Raw genomic sequence first — 18,806 nt, 5'->3', positions numbered from 1 at the left:
CCTTCCAACTTCACAGAGTTTTCATAAAGATAAAGTGGGATGAGGCATGGATATATTTAAAATAATTTTAATATACAAATATACTATTCAATTATAAATCACCCAGTTTTATCTTCAAAGGAAATAACTGCTTACAGCCTCTCAAATATTATCTCTTCCTTCATAAACTTAAAGCTGTGAATTTTTCCTACCCTCCCTCAGTCTCATCTCAAAGATTTTTTCATTTTCTCATAAATTACATTTTAATTGCTCACTTCACCAATTTGATTAAAGTATTTCTTCACCTCACTAGCTTTCCTTAACTTCCCCTTTTATTCATTACTCCAGCACCTCCTTTATATCATATTTCAAAAGCTATGTTTGGTTCATTGTTCCTTTCTACACACTTCTGGTAATATATCTCTGAAGGGTATATTTCCTCTGTGAGTCAAACTAGAAAATCTCCTGAAGACTAGGATTTTGTCTTCTTCCCCTGAATTACCCTTCTTTCCATCACCAATGTCCCTGTGTTCACCTGAGTTCTTATGCTTGTGTCTTTTTTTTTAATTAAAAAAGTATTTTTTCCTGTGTCTTTTAAATGTGAATATATGTGTACATGTTGTCTCTTCCTCCATTAAACTGTGAAGAGCTCTAAGGTTAAGAATTGAGTTCCTCCTGCAGTTCAGCATCCCTCTGATTCCCACTCAGAATCCAAAGCAGGGCTCTGCTTATGCTGTATATCTGTGGGGAGGGAAGAGGAGGTGTTTGGTATTTCCTAGTGTTAACTGACTTTTCTTATCTTTTAGTTGTGAAGATCAATTAATGAAGACAAAGAACCACTCAGAGGTGAGTGCCTTTGTTTTCCAGGGATTCTCAAACTTTCAGGAGCATCAGATCACACTCTTTGTAGTGTTTTTGGCTCTGTACATCTTAACTCTGGCTGGCAATGTCATCATTGTGACTATCATTCGCATTGATCATCACCTTCACACTCCCATGTACTTCTTCCTGAGCATCTTGTCAACTTCAGAGACCTTCTACTCTCTAGTTATTATCCCTCGGATGCTCTCTAGTTTGGTGGGTCTTAGCCAGTCCATCTCCTTTATAGGATGTGCCACCCAGATGTTCTTCTTCCTTGGCTTTGCCATTACGAATTGTCTCCTGTTGGCAGTTATGGGATATGATCGCTATGTAGCCATCTGCAACCCTCTCCGTTACTCTGTTATCATGAACTGGAGAGTCTGTACTCTCATGGTATCCTCAGTTGGTATTACAGGCTTCTCTCTTTCACTTGTCCAGGCTGTGGCCATCTTCCGGTTGCCCTTCTGTGATCCACTTATTGAGCACTTTTTCTGTGATGTACGACCTATACTTGATCTGGCCTGTGCCAGCACATTCATCAATGATATCCTGACTTTAATTATCAGCCTTCTGGCCATCAGTGCACCTGCCACTTTCCTCTTGATCACCTACATTCTCATCATCTCCACCATCCTTCACATAGCCTCAGCTGAGGGACAGCGCAAAGCCTTTGCCACATGCGCCTCTCATCTCACAGTGGTCATTATCCACTATGGCTGTGCTTCCATCGCCTACTTCAAACCCAAGTCAGAGAACACTAAAGACCAAGACCAGCTGATTTCTGTGACCTATACTGTCATCACTCCCCTGCTAAATCCTGTCGTTTACAGCCTGAGGAATAAGGAAGTCAAGGATGCCCTGAGCAGAGCTCTGAGGAGGAAATCCCTTTCTTAGCATCTCTGAAAGGACTGGATGACCTTAATCCAAGAGCTAGACAGTTTCTTATGTTGTCAGACAATTTTGCAATGGAGGCAACTAGAAATTTGGGGGAGTTCAATTTGGCATCATTTGAGCCAAAAGCAGGATAAAACTGCTAAATTCACTACACATCCTCAAACTCTGGAAATATGTCAAAAGCATCGAGCTATCCCTTAGGCCAGTTACTATATTCCCACAGTGCCACTCCATGTTCTTTTATTTGACTTTAGATTAATTCTTTTTTTTTATTTTCAATGAATAAACATTTAATTTCTCTCCCTCCCATTGCTCCTTTATTCAGGGCAGGGGGAGAAAAACAAAAACCCAATTAAAAAATATTCATGGTCAAGCAAAAAAAACAAAACAAAACAAAAAAACACATGTTGGCCATGACAAAAAAAGTAAGACTCATTTTGTGTCTTGGTTCCATTACTTCACTCTTAGCAGGTGGGTGATGCTTCCTCATTAGTCCTCTAGAATTATCATTGGTTGTTGCATTGATCAGCATTTTTCAGTCTTTTTAAGTTGTTTGTCTTTTAAATGCTCTATCTTATATTATTATAGAAATTAATTTCTTGGTTCTGCTCTCTTGACCCTGAATCACTCTTTTTACACATTTTTTCCAAAGATTTTTTTCTGAAATAATCTCTTCGATCATTTCTTATGGCATAATACAGTCCATTGTATTAATTTACCATAATTTGTTTAGCCATTCTTCAATTGAGGGATACCTCTTAGTTCATAATTCTTTTCCACTACCAAAGCTTTATATGGGTCCTTTTCCTCTTTTTTGGATCTCTTAGGGATACAGGTCTAGCAGTGTTGCTTTCAGTTTAAATTTTAAATGACCAACTTAAATGATTCATAATGAATTCAGCCACTTACATCTATAATTGCTCACATTAGTAAGTGGTCATAGCAAGCAAGGATATTAGTGGTTTATAAAGGAGGAAGAAGGGAAGTATTTAAAAATTATTTTTAAGGGGGCAGCTGAGTAGCTCAGTAGATTGAGAGCCAGGCCTAGAAACAGGAGGTCCTAGGTTCAAATCTGACCTCAGACACTTCCCAACTGTGTGACCCTGGGCAAGTCACTTGACCCCCATTGTCTAGCCCTTACTACTCTTCTGCCTTGGAGCCAATACACAGTATTGACTCCAAGATGAAATGTAAGGGTTTAAAAAATTATTTTTAAAAGCTAAATTGGCATTAACTTCATTGTGTAGAAAAATTATATAGTCATTTTTTTAAAAAAAAGAGAATATCCCCAGAGTTCTAACAGAATTGTTAAAGGATCATCTAGCAGTAGTTTGAATTAACATTTGTATCAGCTTGAAAGGAAAAAGAAGATGGGACAGAGAGTAGTGAAGCAAGTAAAAATTCACTGATTGGAAAAGTAGCTATGAAATAGTGGGGGTCATGAAGCCCAGCATACCATAGAGTAATCTCTCTTCTTCTGGCCCCAAATAAGTCATGGTAGTCAGAAAACTATATGAAGAAGGTATTTTCTCAGAATGCAAATTATTTAAAGAGAGGTGGTGGGTCCTTTTTGCCTTTGTATCATCAGGACCTAGTGTATTGCCTGGTGCATAGTGGGAATTTAAAAACTGCATGTTGATTGACTGGTTATTGAAAGAAGATGCAGGTGTGGTTGAACTCTGTTACTGGAAATATGAGACCTAAAAAACTAATAAGAAACGATGCCATCAACCAAATGTGTGAATCTGTGTTAGAGCAGAGAGCTCTCCACAATGTTAAAGAGGTAATTAAATACTATGTCTCTTTTAAACAACTACCTTATAAGGTAGTTTTACTGATGCTGAAATCCAAGAAGCCATTCATAAGATCTTCTGGTGTTGGGTTCCCTGAAAATCTAAAGCATTTGAGTGAGAAATAGAATTCTAGAAAGCTCTTAACTCTAGCATCAAAGCTCAAGGTGAAAAAAACCTAAAATTGAAATAGACTACACTGTTAATAGTTCAATTCCATGTACCTATATTTCCTTAAATCTTGATTTCTTTTAAATATGAAATGCATTTTAAATTATATTATTGTGTTATATTATCTATTATTATGTTAATTATTAGTAATCAATTAATATTTGTATTTATTATTTTTTAAAGAATTTATTTTAATTTTCAAAAAGAGAACAAACCTTGACTGGATTATATTCTACTTCACCATCTATCGAGTTACCTGGCATCCAGAGTAAAAATCCAGCATTATCATTCAATTTGAAATAATTACTCAGGCTGTAGACATAGCACTCTGGAAAAATGAGAATGTTAGGCATTTGAATCATACATATATAAAGTGAGTTCAAATAATATATTGTTCAAGGATCAAAGGGTTTCCCATTTCATAGACCATGAAGCTAGATTTTTACTTTTTTCAAGTTTTAAAGTTTTTTCCAGATTACATGTCAATAGTTTTCAATGATCATTTTCTGACAATTTCCTCCAGATAGCAGGCAATAAGATATAGCTTGTACATTTGTTATACAGTACATTTTTCCATGTTCATCATGTTGTGAAAGAAGACACATAATTTACAATATAGAAAAATTCAAAGCACAATAGTTTTCCACTACAAGTTCTCTGAAGTCACATGATCCAAACTCTCCCTTTGCCCCCCTTCTTCTCCCTCCCCTCGCCCCCCACCAAAGCTGGCAAGCAATTCAATCTGCACCATCATGCAAAGCACATTTTCACATTATTTATTCCCCAAAGTGAATAATCCTGGTGCCGGGATTTAGAGTGTACCAGGCACAGCATCCTCCCTTCCCTCCTGCTCCCCCATCCCTCCATTGGCTGGTGGCTCCTGGGTTTTGGCAAAAAATAAAGCCAGGCTGGGTCTAGTTCTGGCCAAATGTGCACATTCCACATTCACGAGTCAGAGATGAGCATTTGTGGGACACCAGACCCATGCAGGTGACCCCAATCCAGGGGGATGTGACTCACTCTGGGGATGTGGAGGCAGCTGTGGCTGGGGCCAATGTAGTCATTCATAGAGCTGGGCTGGTGAATGTGTGGGGCTGGGGGCACCCCAAAGGTCATCTACAGGGTTAATGTGGAGGGGCAATGAGGACACGCCCTATAAGCCCGGTCTTCAAAGCAAGGCCCAGGCAGAGAGGCTGAACATTGAGACCAATGGGAGAAAGGTCCATGGTGGACTTCCCTTGGTGACATGCTCTCTTTGTCCCATGGGAATCTATGGTGAAGGCCACCAGCTCATGCTTGTTATTTACCGCCAAGCCCAGTGTGCTGGTGGGTGGCTTTTCAGGGCTATCCCTCCCTCTGTGGAACATGGCAGAGTTTATGCAGGCAACGTTGCATGGACGCACATGTTGGCAGGGAGTTGGGCTCTAGAGCTGCCACCATGGGTGGGCCAGTCTACTTCTGCTATGACAGCTCCCCTTAGAAGAGCCACAAAGACTTCAACATGGGGATCCTAGGCTCCAGTATCGTTTGAATCCTGGGAACTCTGCCCCTTCTGCCCTACTTCCTCTTGTTCCTTCTGGCCACCCTCAATGTTTTCTTACAGTGGCTACTCCCACCCTTGGTTGTCTGTGCACCTTTATTCAACCCCTACACTCCAGCCTTGATAAACACCACTTTCACTGTGCATACAAAGCCCAGAAGCATTCTGGCTATCAGTTGCTTTATGACTGGGAGAACAGTAGAAACCACACTGTTTCATGGATGAAAACCAGAAAGGGGTGCCCTGATCCCCTTCCTCATGGCCAGGCCCCAAAGGCAGAAGATCCTGGGCTCCAGATTCTATTCTCTGATCCCAGCCAAGGGCTGTTAGCATTTAGTAACCTAGATGCAAGTAAAGGTTACCCTGGATTCCCATGAATGCCACTATCTAGAGGCCGTTTCACCCCAAGACCAAGGCATGGCAAGTTTCAAAATCTGACATCTTTTTCTCTAACTGAGGAAAATTTCACACCAGCTTCTAGGGACCAGAGCTGGGAGAAGGTGGATGCTAAATGTCATTCCCTAACCCCCATCCTTGACTATGCCTGAAAAGATGGGGCCTTGGGAGAGGTGTCCCTAAATTCTAAAACCCATTCTCTGACTTCATTCAGTGACCCACCACCACTCCCCCCACCCCCTGCACAGAGTCAGCAGTTCCCTGGGTTCCCAAGATCTGAAACTACTGGCCTCCCTGACAATTCAAGCCCTGACACATTCTGTTAAGCTACTGGCTGCTTTGTTCTCCCGTTAAGACTCCCCACAAAACAGACTCCTCCTGCCATCCTTTCCAACAAAGATTTTGAAATTAAACATATTTGCCCATCAAAAAAGTGAATAATCTTATAATTTCCAAATTCCCAAACATATGCTGAAATAAACAATTGAAAAATCAAATGCTTTCATCTGCATTCCTATTCCAACAGTTGTCTCAAGAAGTGGATAACATTCTTTTTCATAAGTCCCTCAGAACTGTCCTAGATTCTTGTATTGTGGAGAGTAGCTAAGCCCATCACTGTTGATCATTCCACAATATTGCTGATAGTGTGTATAATGCTCTCTTGGTTGTGCTTATTTCACTCTACATTAGTTCACATAGGTTTTTCCAGCTCTTTTTGAAATCATCCTGTTCATCATTCCTTATAGCATAATAGTATTCCATCCCCAATATATACCACAATGTGTTCAGTTAATCCCCAATTGTTGGACATCCCTTTAGTTTCCAATTCTTTGCAACTACAAAAAGAACTACTTTTTTTTGGACAAGCAGGATCTTTCCCATTGTTTTTATCTGTCTGAGATACAGACCTAGTAGTGATATTACTGGATCAAAGGGTATGCATTGTTTTATAGCCCTTTGGGTGTAGTTCCAAACTGTCCTCCAGAATGGTTGGATCAGTTCACAACTCCACTAACAATGTATTGGGATCCCAATTTTGCTACATCCCCTCCAACATTTGTCAGTTTTCTTCACTGTCATATTGGCTAATCTGATAGGTGTAAGGTTGTATATCAGAGTTGTTTTAATTTGCATTTCTCTAATCAAGAATGATTTAGAACCTTTTTCATATGATCATTGATAGCTTTGATTTATTCATCTGAAAACTGCCTATTCATATTCTTTGATCATTTATCAGTTAGGGAATGACTTGAATTCTTATAAATTTGATTTATATGTTTGAGAAATGAGATCTTCATGAGAAAAAATAAATTTCTTCCTAGTTTGTTTCCCTTCTAAACCTGATTACACTGATTTTGTATGTACAAAAAGCATTTTAATTTGATATAATAAAAATTTCTCATTTTACATATTTTAACAATTCTATTTTTTAAGAAGTTCTCTTCAGTAGGTTTTTATGCCTCTTTTGCCATTTGGTCTATTCTGTTTTCTTAAGGTGTTACTTTCATTAGTATTTTTGTGTCCATTTTTCTTAGCTGTTAACTCTTATTTCATTATTTTTTTGCATCACTTTCATTTCTTTTCCTCTATGTCTTGTTTGATTTTTAAAATATTTTTGAGCTCTTCCAGGAATTCTTTTTGGGCCTGAAACCAATCCACATTTTTCTTTAAGGTTTTAGATGTAGTCATTATGATGTTATTGTTTTCTTCTCAGTTTATATTTAATGTTCCCTGTTACCATAATATGGTACCGTTTCTTTTTTATAATCAGGTTCATTTTTTTTGTCATTGTTTGCTCATTTTCCAGCCTATTTCCTAACTTTGAACTTTATTTTAAAGTTGGACTCTGCTCCTAGGATGGAGAGAGAAGTATATCAAATTTCAGGGTTTTTTTGTTCAGCTAATTTCAGAGGTAGTTCTTGGTCAAGTGAGGTGGGAGGTGGGGGGCAGATCCTGTAAAATTTCAGTTCTTTTAAGATAGTATGATCTAAAGACAGTTTGTTTACTACTCTCCTGGTCTGTACTCCAATCTATGAGTGATGATGAGCATTCTTTTCTGCTCTAAAACTGTGACCAGGGTCCTTGCTCCCTTGCAGACATAAGCTCTGGTGTGATAGTGCTCCTTCCCACCCTAAGAATGAAATCTAGGACTATGACCCAGATCTGAGCGTGGGCAATGCAACAAAGTCCTGGCAGCCTAGTGTAGCAAAGGGACCTCCATGATCTCCTTCTGACCAATTGTCTGACCCTTAATTGTCTCTGAGCTGAGAATTTTGGAAGTCATTGTTGCCAGTTTAGTTGTTCCTAAGTGTGTTGCTAACTTGCCCAAAGCAAGGTGTCATTGTTGGCTTGCTAGAGTCAGGCTAGACTGACTCTAGACTAGATTGCACTCTACTCTCACCCCAGTGCAATAGACTTTTCCTGTCCACTTTCTAAGTTGCCTTGGGGTGAAAAATTGTTTTGCCTTGTCTTTCGGGAAAGGTTGTCTCTCCAGATTTTGTTTTGAAGTGTTATTTTAAAATTGTGTAGAGGACATTCAGAGGAAAAACTGTGGGAGTAGAAACACCGAAGAAAAACAATTGCTTGATTACATGGGTCAAGGGAAATATGACTGGGAATGTAGACTCTAAATGATCATCCTAGTGCAAACAACAACATGGAAATAGGTACTGATCAAGGACACATGTAATACCCAGTGAAATTGCACATCAGCTACTGGAAGGCTGTGGGGAAGGGATGGAGGGAAATAATATGATTCTTTTAACCAAGGAATAATGTTCTAAATTGATTAAATAAATTAATTTAAATTTTAAAAAGGAGGCTAAAAATCATAAAAAAATAAAAAAATAAAATTGTATAGAGGGAAATTTGGGAAAGCTTGAACATATCCCTGCCTTTTCTCTGCCTTCCAACTTTGTCCCTTTTCATACAGCCTTTGATCCTTTTCTTTCTCTTTCCTTAATGCACTTAATGAAATTTATAGGAGATTTTGAATTTCCTACCAATTGGAGCTTGGATTTCCTTGCCAATCTTGACTGATTCTATAATTTAACAGTCTTGGCACATCTTTATAATTATCTTCTTTTACCTTCCCTTATTTCCATATTCTGGACATGTCATTTAAAAATCTCCATGTATCTACATTGGTCTCTTCAAACAACTTCCTACAAATTAAGAACATTTTTAAAGGAATCTCTGCAGGCCCTTCCAAACCTATGATTCTATGATTACAGGATACAGTGAAACCCTACGGTCCTTTTCCTTTTCCCTGCATTTTTTCTGGCTCCCTTAAATGTCTCCTGAGAGTCCAAAGGCAACACAATGCAGTAAAAATCATGAATTCTTTATTAAACCCCTCAGAGTAAACATGGGAGTTTGCCTTTATTATGGCCTCTACATATACAACATTGTTATCCTTCCAGAGTCTTAAGGAATAATCAACTATGGTGTGAGAGTGAAAAGAGGGGAAGAATACATGCCTGAATCATCTCCAAGATACATATTTGAATCACCTCCAGATGGAACCTTAACTTAGCTTTAGTTCAAGACCCTCGCAAAAATTATAGGGCCCACAGCAACTAGGTGGCACAGTAGATAGAGCTCCAGGACTGAAGTTGGGAGGACCTGGGTTCAAATTTGATCTCAGACACTTCCTAGTTATGTGACCCTGGGTAAGTTATTTAGCCCTGTTTGCTCAGCCCTTGTCCTTCTCTCTTAAACTTGTTACCAGGACAGAAAGTAAGGGTTTAAAAAATTATAGGAACCTCATGGGCGCTTATCTCATTTGTATCTAACTCCCAAATGAAAGTGGGATGGAAAAAGGAATCTCTTCCTAAAGCTATCCTATCAGGAAGGACACGTGACTTAGAGAAAAGCGCATCAGTCTTAAAGACAAAAGTTCTGAATTTAAATTCATCCTTTGACACTCAGAGCTGAATGATCATGAGCAGTTCACTTGATATTCCTGAACCTCAGTTTCCTGATCTATAAAAAGAGGATAATAATTTTTAGACTAGCTCTACCACACAGGATTATCAAATAGAAAATGTCCTATAAAGTGCAATAGAAATGCAGATTATTATTTTTATCCTACTCCTTGATTAATATCCTCATCCATATCCCCCAAACCGGGCACGCGATTGAGCCCAGTATTTTGCCCTGCACTGGTCACTGGCCCTACAAAATACACTACTTCCACCAGTTCTGTGTGTTATGATTCTAGCATTTGCCCCTTATACACAGTCTTGAGTCCAAGGTGTAAAGGATGATACACAGGGAATAAAACAACAATATATACACACATGTTTGCATGTGAATTTACATGTGCATATTTCATCTTTCATTTTCAAATTTTCCTTCTGAATATCCCCTTTAAAAGCTTGCTAATGTGGCTGAATAATTATCTCAAGCAATTTAATGTAAATTATTTGGGATGTAGGGAAGTAAAGTTTGGGAAGTTGTGCTGGATCCTGTTAAAGCTGGAAGACCTAAGTTTCATGCTATCCTATTATATTTTATCTTTAATAATTTATTACATATGTACTATTTTTCAATAAAACCAATAAGCTATTCATTTATAATTATTCATATTACAGTATAATTTAAATTTATTGTATATATTTTATATATAATAAATATACATTATAAAATAAAATTGTAATATTTGTTGACACTTAAAATGTTTCTACAAATAATATAGTCACAAAAATGTATTAGTCCTTCCTTCTCCCTTCCAGCATATGTTTATTTTTCCATATGTATATTTATAAATACATTTTTTTCTTTCAAATAATCATGTTTCAATGAGTATACTGTTCCTCTGGGTCTGTCTTTTCTTTTTCACATTACTTCATTTAAAGAATTTTTCTATTTTTTCATACTCCCCACATTTATCATTTTTAATGGCATTGTCATATTTCAGTGCTTTAATTTATGATAGTTATTCAGTCATTCGCCACTGTTCAACATTTATATGGAATTTTGAAGAGGAAGAGATCAGATTTCTTCAAGTTGGGCACAAAGGGAAGAGCTAGGGGTAATGGATAGAGTTTTCAAAGAATGAAATTTAAGCTGGATCTTGGAGTGGGAAGGGATTTCCTAACAAGTAGAGCTGTCCCCAAAGTGGAGAAGACACCTGGCTTTGGACTTCTTAAAATAGGTTTTTAGAAGAGCTGAGAACTGAAATCCAATTTTGAAAGAGGCCACTGTCAGGGTCCAGGAAAAGACTTTAGATCTTGCACTGTGACATAGGAGAACTGAGGGGGTGGGAGGAAGGCATTTTCCCTTTGCTTTTCCCTCACAGCTCACAATTGATTGAAAAGTGGAAACCCCAGTAACCTAGCCAAGCAGAGACCTGAAGATACTCTTCACATCACTTTCTAGTTTTGCTGAGAATAATACTCCCCTGGAAACCCAGAAGAGGAATGTTTCAAGTGATGCTGGCAGTGGAGAAGTGTTTCTACTTTGTAGGATAACAAGGCGGTCTAGAAGAGGTGGAGTAGATCAGCCAGTAGAGGAGAAGCCCTAAATATTAGAAAGCTCTCATGCTGACGATGCTGAAGAGACCAAAGACATTTTAGGGACAGAGTCTAGAGATGTGAGTTACTTTTGACTCGTTTGTTCTCGTTCTCTCTCTCTCTCTCTCTCTCTCTCTCTCTCTCTCTCTCTCTCTCTCTCTCTCTCTCTCTCTCTCTCTCTCTCTCTCTCTCTCTCACTTGCAAGAGTGTCTCCCCGGTAATAGGTTTAATAAAATACTACTTTTCTTGCTTTGCCTTTTGTTTAATAAATGTTTCTGTTTAAGAATCCATAGAGGTCACCTGGTTGATTTATTGAATGGAAAGCACATGGTGGAGATTCAAGTGTTATAGTGTATAGTAGTAGAATTTAATTTCTCTAATTTGGTTTATATAATATTTGCACCCCAAGAGAGTAAGTAGCAATGTGGCCACATTCTTTGGGTCCTCCCCTCATCTGTTAGCATGACAGTGAAGACTGTGGTAACTCAGGCAATTCAGAAATAAAAGAAAGTAAAAGGGCTTGGTGCCTCATTCAAGCTACATGTCAATTACTCTACAGCTGAATGGAAGATGGACTAGAATAGGGAGAAACTTGGGACAAGGAGTCCAATCTAAAGGCTATTACAGTAGTCCAAGTGTGAGGTGATGAAGGCTTTCAATCAGTCAAGAAGAGGACATATACAAAATATCTAGAGACTTTTAAAGGGAATTTTCTTAATTTCCCTTTTTCTCTTTAAGAGACAGTAACAGATTGGCCCTCTGTCTCTTTAAGAGGCCCACTACAAAAAAAAAAATCAGTTAAGAGAAGATCTCCTCTCCTCTGACTTCCAAAAGGGGTAGGAGCTCTGTTTTTGGTCTCTCTCTCTGTCAAGAAGAACTGGCAGTTAACTTTTGAGAGTTTGGATGTAGATACTGATGAGAGCCTCCTGACTCTGAGTCTGACTCTGAGGCTTTTTCTCCTCAGAACTTTGGCAGGAGTCTGTGACTCTGTGACAGGCAGTTTTACAATTGGCATTTAATAGAGGAATTACTTTAAGGAGGTTATTGATCAATGTTCATTGATTAGTTTAGGTATATGGATAGGGAAAATACATCCAAATAGCAATAATGTCGATAAGATAGGCCTGCTGTGCCAGGCAAGAAGATCCTACCCAAGAAGACAGTTAGAGTAGGGTTTCTTAGAAATTTAGTATAGGGTTTGGATTTTTAGATATAGTATAAGATTTGAGAGCTATAATCTTACTTTCTTCCCTTCTATTTCCTATCCTAACTTTTCAGAACAAATACATATTCGTGGTTTACCAAACTGCTCTTTGTAAATTTTTTTTCAAACTCCTACCCAAAATTTTAACCCTTAACAAGACCTGTATATGACAGATGTCTTTTATAGTCTTCATGATAACAACTGATATATACCTAATCATGGAATTTCTAGATCAAAAATATGATGATTTTTGTGAGCTTTACATTCTGCTATATTGGCTACCTCCCCAGATATTCCAATTTGCAATTCAACCAGTAAAGTGCATTTATACCTATTTCTCTGCAACTCTGGCATCAATGAATTATGTTTCTGAGGTGGTACCTCAAGGTAATTTTAACTTGCATTTCTTTGTGAGAGCTGGTTAAATTTTTTTCTTGTCATTTTTCTAACAACATTTGCATTTTCTTTCATAAGGCTTCTGTTCAGATTGTTTGGCCAAATAACAAGTAGTGAATAAATATTATCCTTGTATCTTTATCAATTCTTTTTAAAATAGGTAAGAAGTTTTACCTGTGTTAGTAGCTGGAAATATTTTTCTTAATCTCATACTTTAAAAAAGTATCTTATATTTATTTTTGCCAGGAAAAACTTATTTTTATATCACTATATTTACCTTATCCTTTATGAATATCTTCTATTGGTAAAAGAGTTAACATTTATCTCTTCTCCATAATTGAGATAAATGTCATTCCCCTTTTCTAAATATTTTATCATTCACATTCACATTTAATTCTATGACAGAGGTGAAATTAATTGTCATATATAATGTGAGGTGAAGATTTAAGTTCTTTTTACTGTATTGCTAGCAGCCAATTTTCTTACTATATGTCAAATACTGAACGCTTCCTACAGTTAAAAAAATTTTTTGCTATAGAATTATCAAACACTAGGTTCTTGTATGCATTGGGGTTCAATTCTGAATTTTTTGTGTTGTTACTGCTCTATTTCCCTATTACAATATAATTTTTAATTATAGTTAATTTACATTTTGAAGTCATTAGGGGCAAATCTGAATTAAAGATGAGTTCATTGTCTTCCCCAAAAAAATTTGTTATTCTTTACCCTAAATTCTCTATAACTAAAGAAGGTACCACCATCTATCTTTCCAGTCACTCAGGTGACAATACAGATGTCATCCCTGACTCTTTACTCATTACTCCCTCATCCATGCTCTTGCCAAGTTCTGTCCATTTTACCTTTACAAAATCTCTTATCTATTCACTCCTCTCTCCTTTGGCACTGCCACCACCTTTGTTTAAGCCTTCATCGACTCACACCTGGGCTATTGCCATAGCCTTCTGACTAGTCTCTCTGCCTCAAGTCTCTCCCCATTCCAGTTTATATTCCACTCAGCTATCAAATTGATTTTTTCTAAAGCAGAGATTGAACCATTTTGCCTTCCTATTCAATAAACTCTATCATTTCCATAATAGATTATAAAATCCTCTTTGGAGCTCCTAAAGACTCTCCCAACCTCTCTTGCCTTTTAAGAAAGTCTCTCTCATACCTTTTCAGTGTTTTTAAATCTTACCACCTACTCTATGATCCAAAGGCACTGGCCTCCTTGTTCCTTTCTGAAGAAAATGCATTACTCAGCTGGGCATTTTCATAGACTGCACCCCAGTGCATATAATTCTCTCCTTCTTCATCTGAATCTCCTGGCTTCCTTTAAATCCCAGCTAAAATCCCACTGTCTACAGCAACTCTTTTCCAAATGCCCTTGACGCAGGTTGAGGCCTTTCACTATTGATCATCGAATGATATTGCTGTTAGCATGTACAACATTCTGGTTCTGCTTATTTCACTGCATCAGTTCATGTAGGCATTTCTAGCTTTGTCTGAAGTCATCCTGTTCATCATTTGTTAAAGCACAATAGTATTCCATCACCATCATATTTTACAATTTGTCTAGTCATTTCCCAGTGGATCAACATTCCCTCAATTTCCAATTCTTTGCTACCACAAAAAGAGCTGCTATAAATATTTTTGTACAAGTAGATCCTTTCCCCTCTTTTATTTCTTTGGGATATAGACCTCATAGTGGGCTTGCTGAATCAAAGTATGCACAGTTTTAACTCTTTGGGCATACATCCAAGTTTATAGATCCAACTGGAATGGATGAATCAGTCTTGACAACTTTTAGAATGAGGGAGGAATGAGGGAGGAAGAGAAAAAGGGAAGAACTGCTCCAGCCTTGCCTGAGTCAGGGGGAGTTCAGAGGCCTCAGTCAAGGGGTCTTCCCAGAAGATTAAACCTAGCTTGGCTTCCAGCCACAAGGCCTCCTCCAAGATGAGGGGTCTCCTTGGAAGCTGGTGCCTTAAGAAAGGTCAAGGGAAAGGGACGTCAGCCTTAACACTCACCACGTGGTCACCTAAGGGAGGCAGTCTCAGACCCCATGTACCACCAAGTCAAGTTCCACCACCAAAGACCACAAAAAGCCCTCTCACAGGAACTGATGTAAAATATAAAGGCAGTTCTTTACATCACTTCCTGTGTCTCACATGTACCAATGGTGGTTTAAACTTGGCTTAGGGGGTCAGTCAGTTGTTTCTGATTTGTCACTTGCTAGCACACACAGGTCACAGATCATCCTCCCCCACACTTAATCCTTAAGTGGTGATGTATACATTCCTGGTTGCGAAAATTCTAAAGACTTAGCAGGGTGGAGTAAATCTAAAATTCACAGTGCATGACACATTTTTTTTTTAATTAATTCATTTGTTGGTTACATTAAAATTCATCTTCTGCCCTCTCTGCAGGACCTTTCTGTCCTTCCTCCTTTCTGTCCCAAGGGCAAGAGACCAAGTTCCTCAGCTTGACTGTTCCTTCTTCAATGGTCCTTCCTGGTCACCATTCTATTTAGAATGCTTTCATTGACGGTTCTGCAGGTCTTGCTTCTCCAGCTCAGCGGTAGACATTTTCCCCCCATTTTCTCTCATCCACAACAAGTTTTATGTCTTCTTCTTTGCAAAGAACCTTTTTCTGTGTTCAGGTGATCTCTGCTATAAATGCAACAGAGCAGGTAGATGGGCAACATATCAAAGCTGTTGGTAGAATTATAGCCTGAAATCAATAACTTTGTTTTTAAGGGCAAAACAGCTCTCACCTTTTCTTGCAATGCACAGCCCCCTCAGAATGCTAGTGTGGGATCAGAGATCTGACAAATGAACCCCTTTGCAACAAATTCCCAAAGTACCATGTTGTTTGGATTCTGACTCCAACCCATTCCACAGGGATGAGCCATATACCTTTAGGGAGAGGGACTCCAGGGTCCTGGGCTAGACAAAAAGCCTCCTGCCTGAGAGCTTCAAAGCCTGGTTGCTGGATCTCAAAGTTTATAAGTGCATTCCTCCAGAAGGTAGGATTATAAGAGAATGCAGAACCTGCTGTGATTTTTCCCTTCCAGCCCAGGCATGCTGTGTTTTCTGTCGATTCTGAATCTCTTTTCCTTCCACACAGGTTTTCTTAGACACTGACATTTTGAGCTTTTTTCTGAAGATGAAAAAGGGGAGTGGTTACTGCATCCATCTTCCTTAGAAGCCTCTTCCTAACCTTGCTCTCGAGCCTTCTGGTTGAATGTCAGTCCTGCTCAGCAAGGTGTAAGTGACATTGAAGGGGGAGAGAAAATGGAGTTTCTGTAATTATATATCTCATGACATTTTCCCTGTGGAATCCTGCTATCTTTTCTGTCTGCTATTTCTTAAAGGTAAAGGGATATATTGTGTTTTGACACAGTAAAAAAAAAAAAAAACCTTCCCAGAAATCCCTCATATCACTACTTCATAAATTACATTCCCCAAAACAGTTCAGCAAAATGTCCTAGTAGTTATTTCAGCTGATAGTACCTGGCACTTTCTACCTTTGTGCTTTACCAGTTATTAATAGAAAAAAAAGTTGTATGTTTTAATTTTAATGATCTGTTCCCAGCATTGCCTGTTGCATTTGACCTGAATTTTGTGTTATTGTCTTTATTTAATTTTCTTTGTCATTTTCAATATTGTCATTTAAATTCCATTTTCCTTTTTTAAACCTCTTTCATAAGTCTTTCCACATTCCCTTTAATTTTAAATAGTTATTCTATATGACAAGATAATATTCCGTTCCAGTCATATTTTATTTGCTTAGCCATTTCCCAAATATGACACACTTTGTTTCTAGTTTTTTGCTATTGCAATTAGGGCTGTTAATAATATTTATATACATGAGTTGTTTTTTGCTGATAACTGGCTTCATAAGATAGAAACACCATACTGGAGTAGCTAGATAGCACAATGGAGAGGGTGCTCAGGCTGGAGTTGGGAGGACCTAGATTCAAATCTGACCTCAGATACTTCCTAGCTATATGATCCAGAGCAAATCATTTAAGCCCAAATGGCTAGCCCTTGCTGCTCTTCTGTCTTAGAACTAATACTGAAACAGGAAAGAAGGAAGAAAGTGAGAAAGAGAGAGAGAAAGAAAGAAGAAAGAGTTTAATAATTTAGAAACATTTTTGCATAATTCCACATTGTTTTCCAAAATGGTTGGATAAATTTCCAGCTTCACCAAAAATGTATAAATCTGTCTGTCTTTTCATAGCTCCTCTGACATAGAATATTTCCATCTTTTATTTTGTCTGTCAATTCAATGGGTATGAAAGGAAACTTCATAATTAATTTTATTTTCCTTCTATTACATGCCTTTCTTTACACAACCCCTCCAACATGGAATTTCCCATCTTTGCCACTCATATAGGTGAGGTGATATCTTAAGAGCTATTTTAATTTGCATTTCTTAGATCTCTTGTCTTTATTTAAGAAGGTTATCGATAGTTTCCATGTATTCTTTTGAAGACTTTCTTGCACATGGCCAACATGAGAATTTGTTTGCTTTGACTACATATGTATTACAAGGATTTTGTTTTTCTTTCCTTTTCCTTTTTACATTTTGGGGGTGAAGTAGGAGGAAGAATAGAGCTAGAGATAGGATTCTTCTACCTTCCCACCCAATACCCAGAAAAATAAGGAGAAAATGGAATCACAGTTAAGCAAGAAGCCTTTGAATGTTATATGTTGAATTTAGTATTCTACTAGAAAAGTAAGCTTTTCATAACAGCAATTCAGAATTTTAAGAATAATCTTCTGTTATCCTTGTATAAGGAACTGCTCATTTTAAATGGTATTTTAAAAATTCAGAATAAAAAGAAAAGAAAATTTAAAAAATAGCAAGGGATATTAGTATTTTTGCTATTTAGATTAATTTTATATGTTAATATATGAAAGTAGCATAAATTCTTCTTAAATTTTGGATATCATGCTTTTATCTAAGATAAATAGTACAAAGGCTTGTCCTCATCTTCACATTTTATTTTAATTACATTTGTTTTTCTTCTATAAAAGCCTTTTTAATTTTATAATAATCAAACTTGATTTTTAAAAAATCTTCTAAATAAAATTGTCTTTATCTTGTACCTGATTACTACTTATTTCACCATCTATAGTTATTAAAAACATACCCTTAAATTTGTCTTTCTTTTATAGTGTGTTTTAAAAATATTTCAGTTGTTTAGGAATTTAAATTTTATTAATGTGTATAGTAAAATATTTCTCTCTAAATATATTTTTCCAATAAACTTCTTTCTAATTTTCCTGCCAGTTCTTTGAAAAACAATCTATTCCCAATTAGTTTGTTTTCCTGGATTTATTTCAGTGAAAGAAGTATTGACTCTGGAGTTAAGGGGAAAAGATTCAAATCCTTACCCTGACATTTATACACACATGTGAGTCTCCATTATTTCATTTGTAAAGTACAAATGTTGGAGTAAATGGATTCTGAGGTGCCTTCTGGTTGTAGACACTATAATACTGTATGTCTCCATAGTTTAACTCTCAGCTACTTAATTCATTGTGTTATCATTTTAAAGTAGAATTTCTTTTTCTAGCTGTTTGTTCCTCCTGTTCTCTCTCTCTCTCTCTCTCTCTCTCTCTCTCTCTCTCTCTCTCTCTCTCTCTCTCTCTCTCTCTCTCTCACACACACACACACACACACACACACATATAGGTGATGGGAGAGGAGCTTGGAAGTTATTGATTCTCTTAAGTTTTCTAAGTAAACCACAATATAATTTGCAAATAAAAAATAATTGTGTCTCCTTTTTGTCTGGTTTGTTCCCTTAGTTTATTTTTGTTTTACTAATATAGTTAGTATTTATGGTGCTATGTCAAATGACAGTGGACACTCTTTCTTTACCACTTGATGTTATTATAAAGTTTCCAGTATTCCTCCATTACAAATAATGCTATTTCTTAACTTTAGATGAATATTTTAAATTATACTAAGGAGAGATATTTTCATTCTTATACATTTATTACTTTTAATGACAATAAAAGCCTCATCTTGTTGAAGGGTTTTTTTCTGCT

General features: G+C 37.2%; 1 protein-coding gene and 1 pseudogene across 1 annotated transcript; both read left to right on the top strand.

The window, feature by feature from the left end:
* Nucleotides 1-564: 564 nt before the first annotated feature.
* Nucleotides 565-1,947, top strand: LOC100030075 (olfactory receptor 10J1-like). The gene has a single exon (XM_007481667.2). The coding sequence runs from the start codon at nucleotides 802-804 to the stop codon at nucleotides 1,732-1,734; it is 933 nt and encodes a 310-aa protein (XP_007481729.1). The 5' UTR covers nucleotides 565-801; the 3' UTR covers nucleotides 1,735-1,947.
* A 2,732-nt stretch (nucleotides 1,948-4,679) lies between these two features.
* On the top strand, nucleotides 4,680-5,612 carry LOC100030065 (3 beta-hydroxysteroid dehydrogenase type 7-like; annotated as a pseudogene).
* The last annotated feature ends 13,194 nt before the right edge of the window (nucleotides 5,613-18,806 follow it).

This window comes from Monodelphis domestica, chromosome 2 (assembly GCF_027887165.1).
Source record: "Monodelphis domestica isolate mMonDom1 chromosome 2, mMonDom1.pri, whole genome shotgun sequence".
Taxonomy (NCBI): domain Eukaryota; kingdom Metazoa; phylum Chordata; class Mammalia; order Didelphimorphia; family Didelphidae; genus Monodelphis; species Monodelphis domestica.
The sequence above is the reverse complement of the archived record's forward strand: the minus strand, read 5'-3'. Positions and strand labels throughout refer to the sequence as shown.

What these genes read in the sequence shown, in the direction of transcription:
- LOC100030075 (XM_007481667.2), top strand. Translation starts at nt 802, where the DNA reads ATGAAGACAAAGAACCACTCAGAGGTGAGTGCCTTTGTTTTCCAGGGA.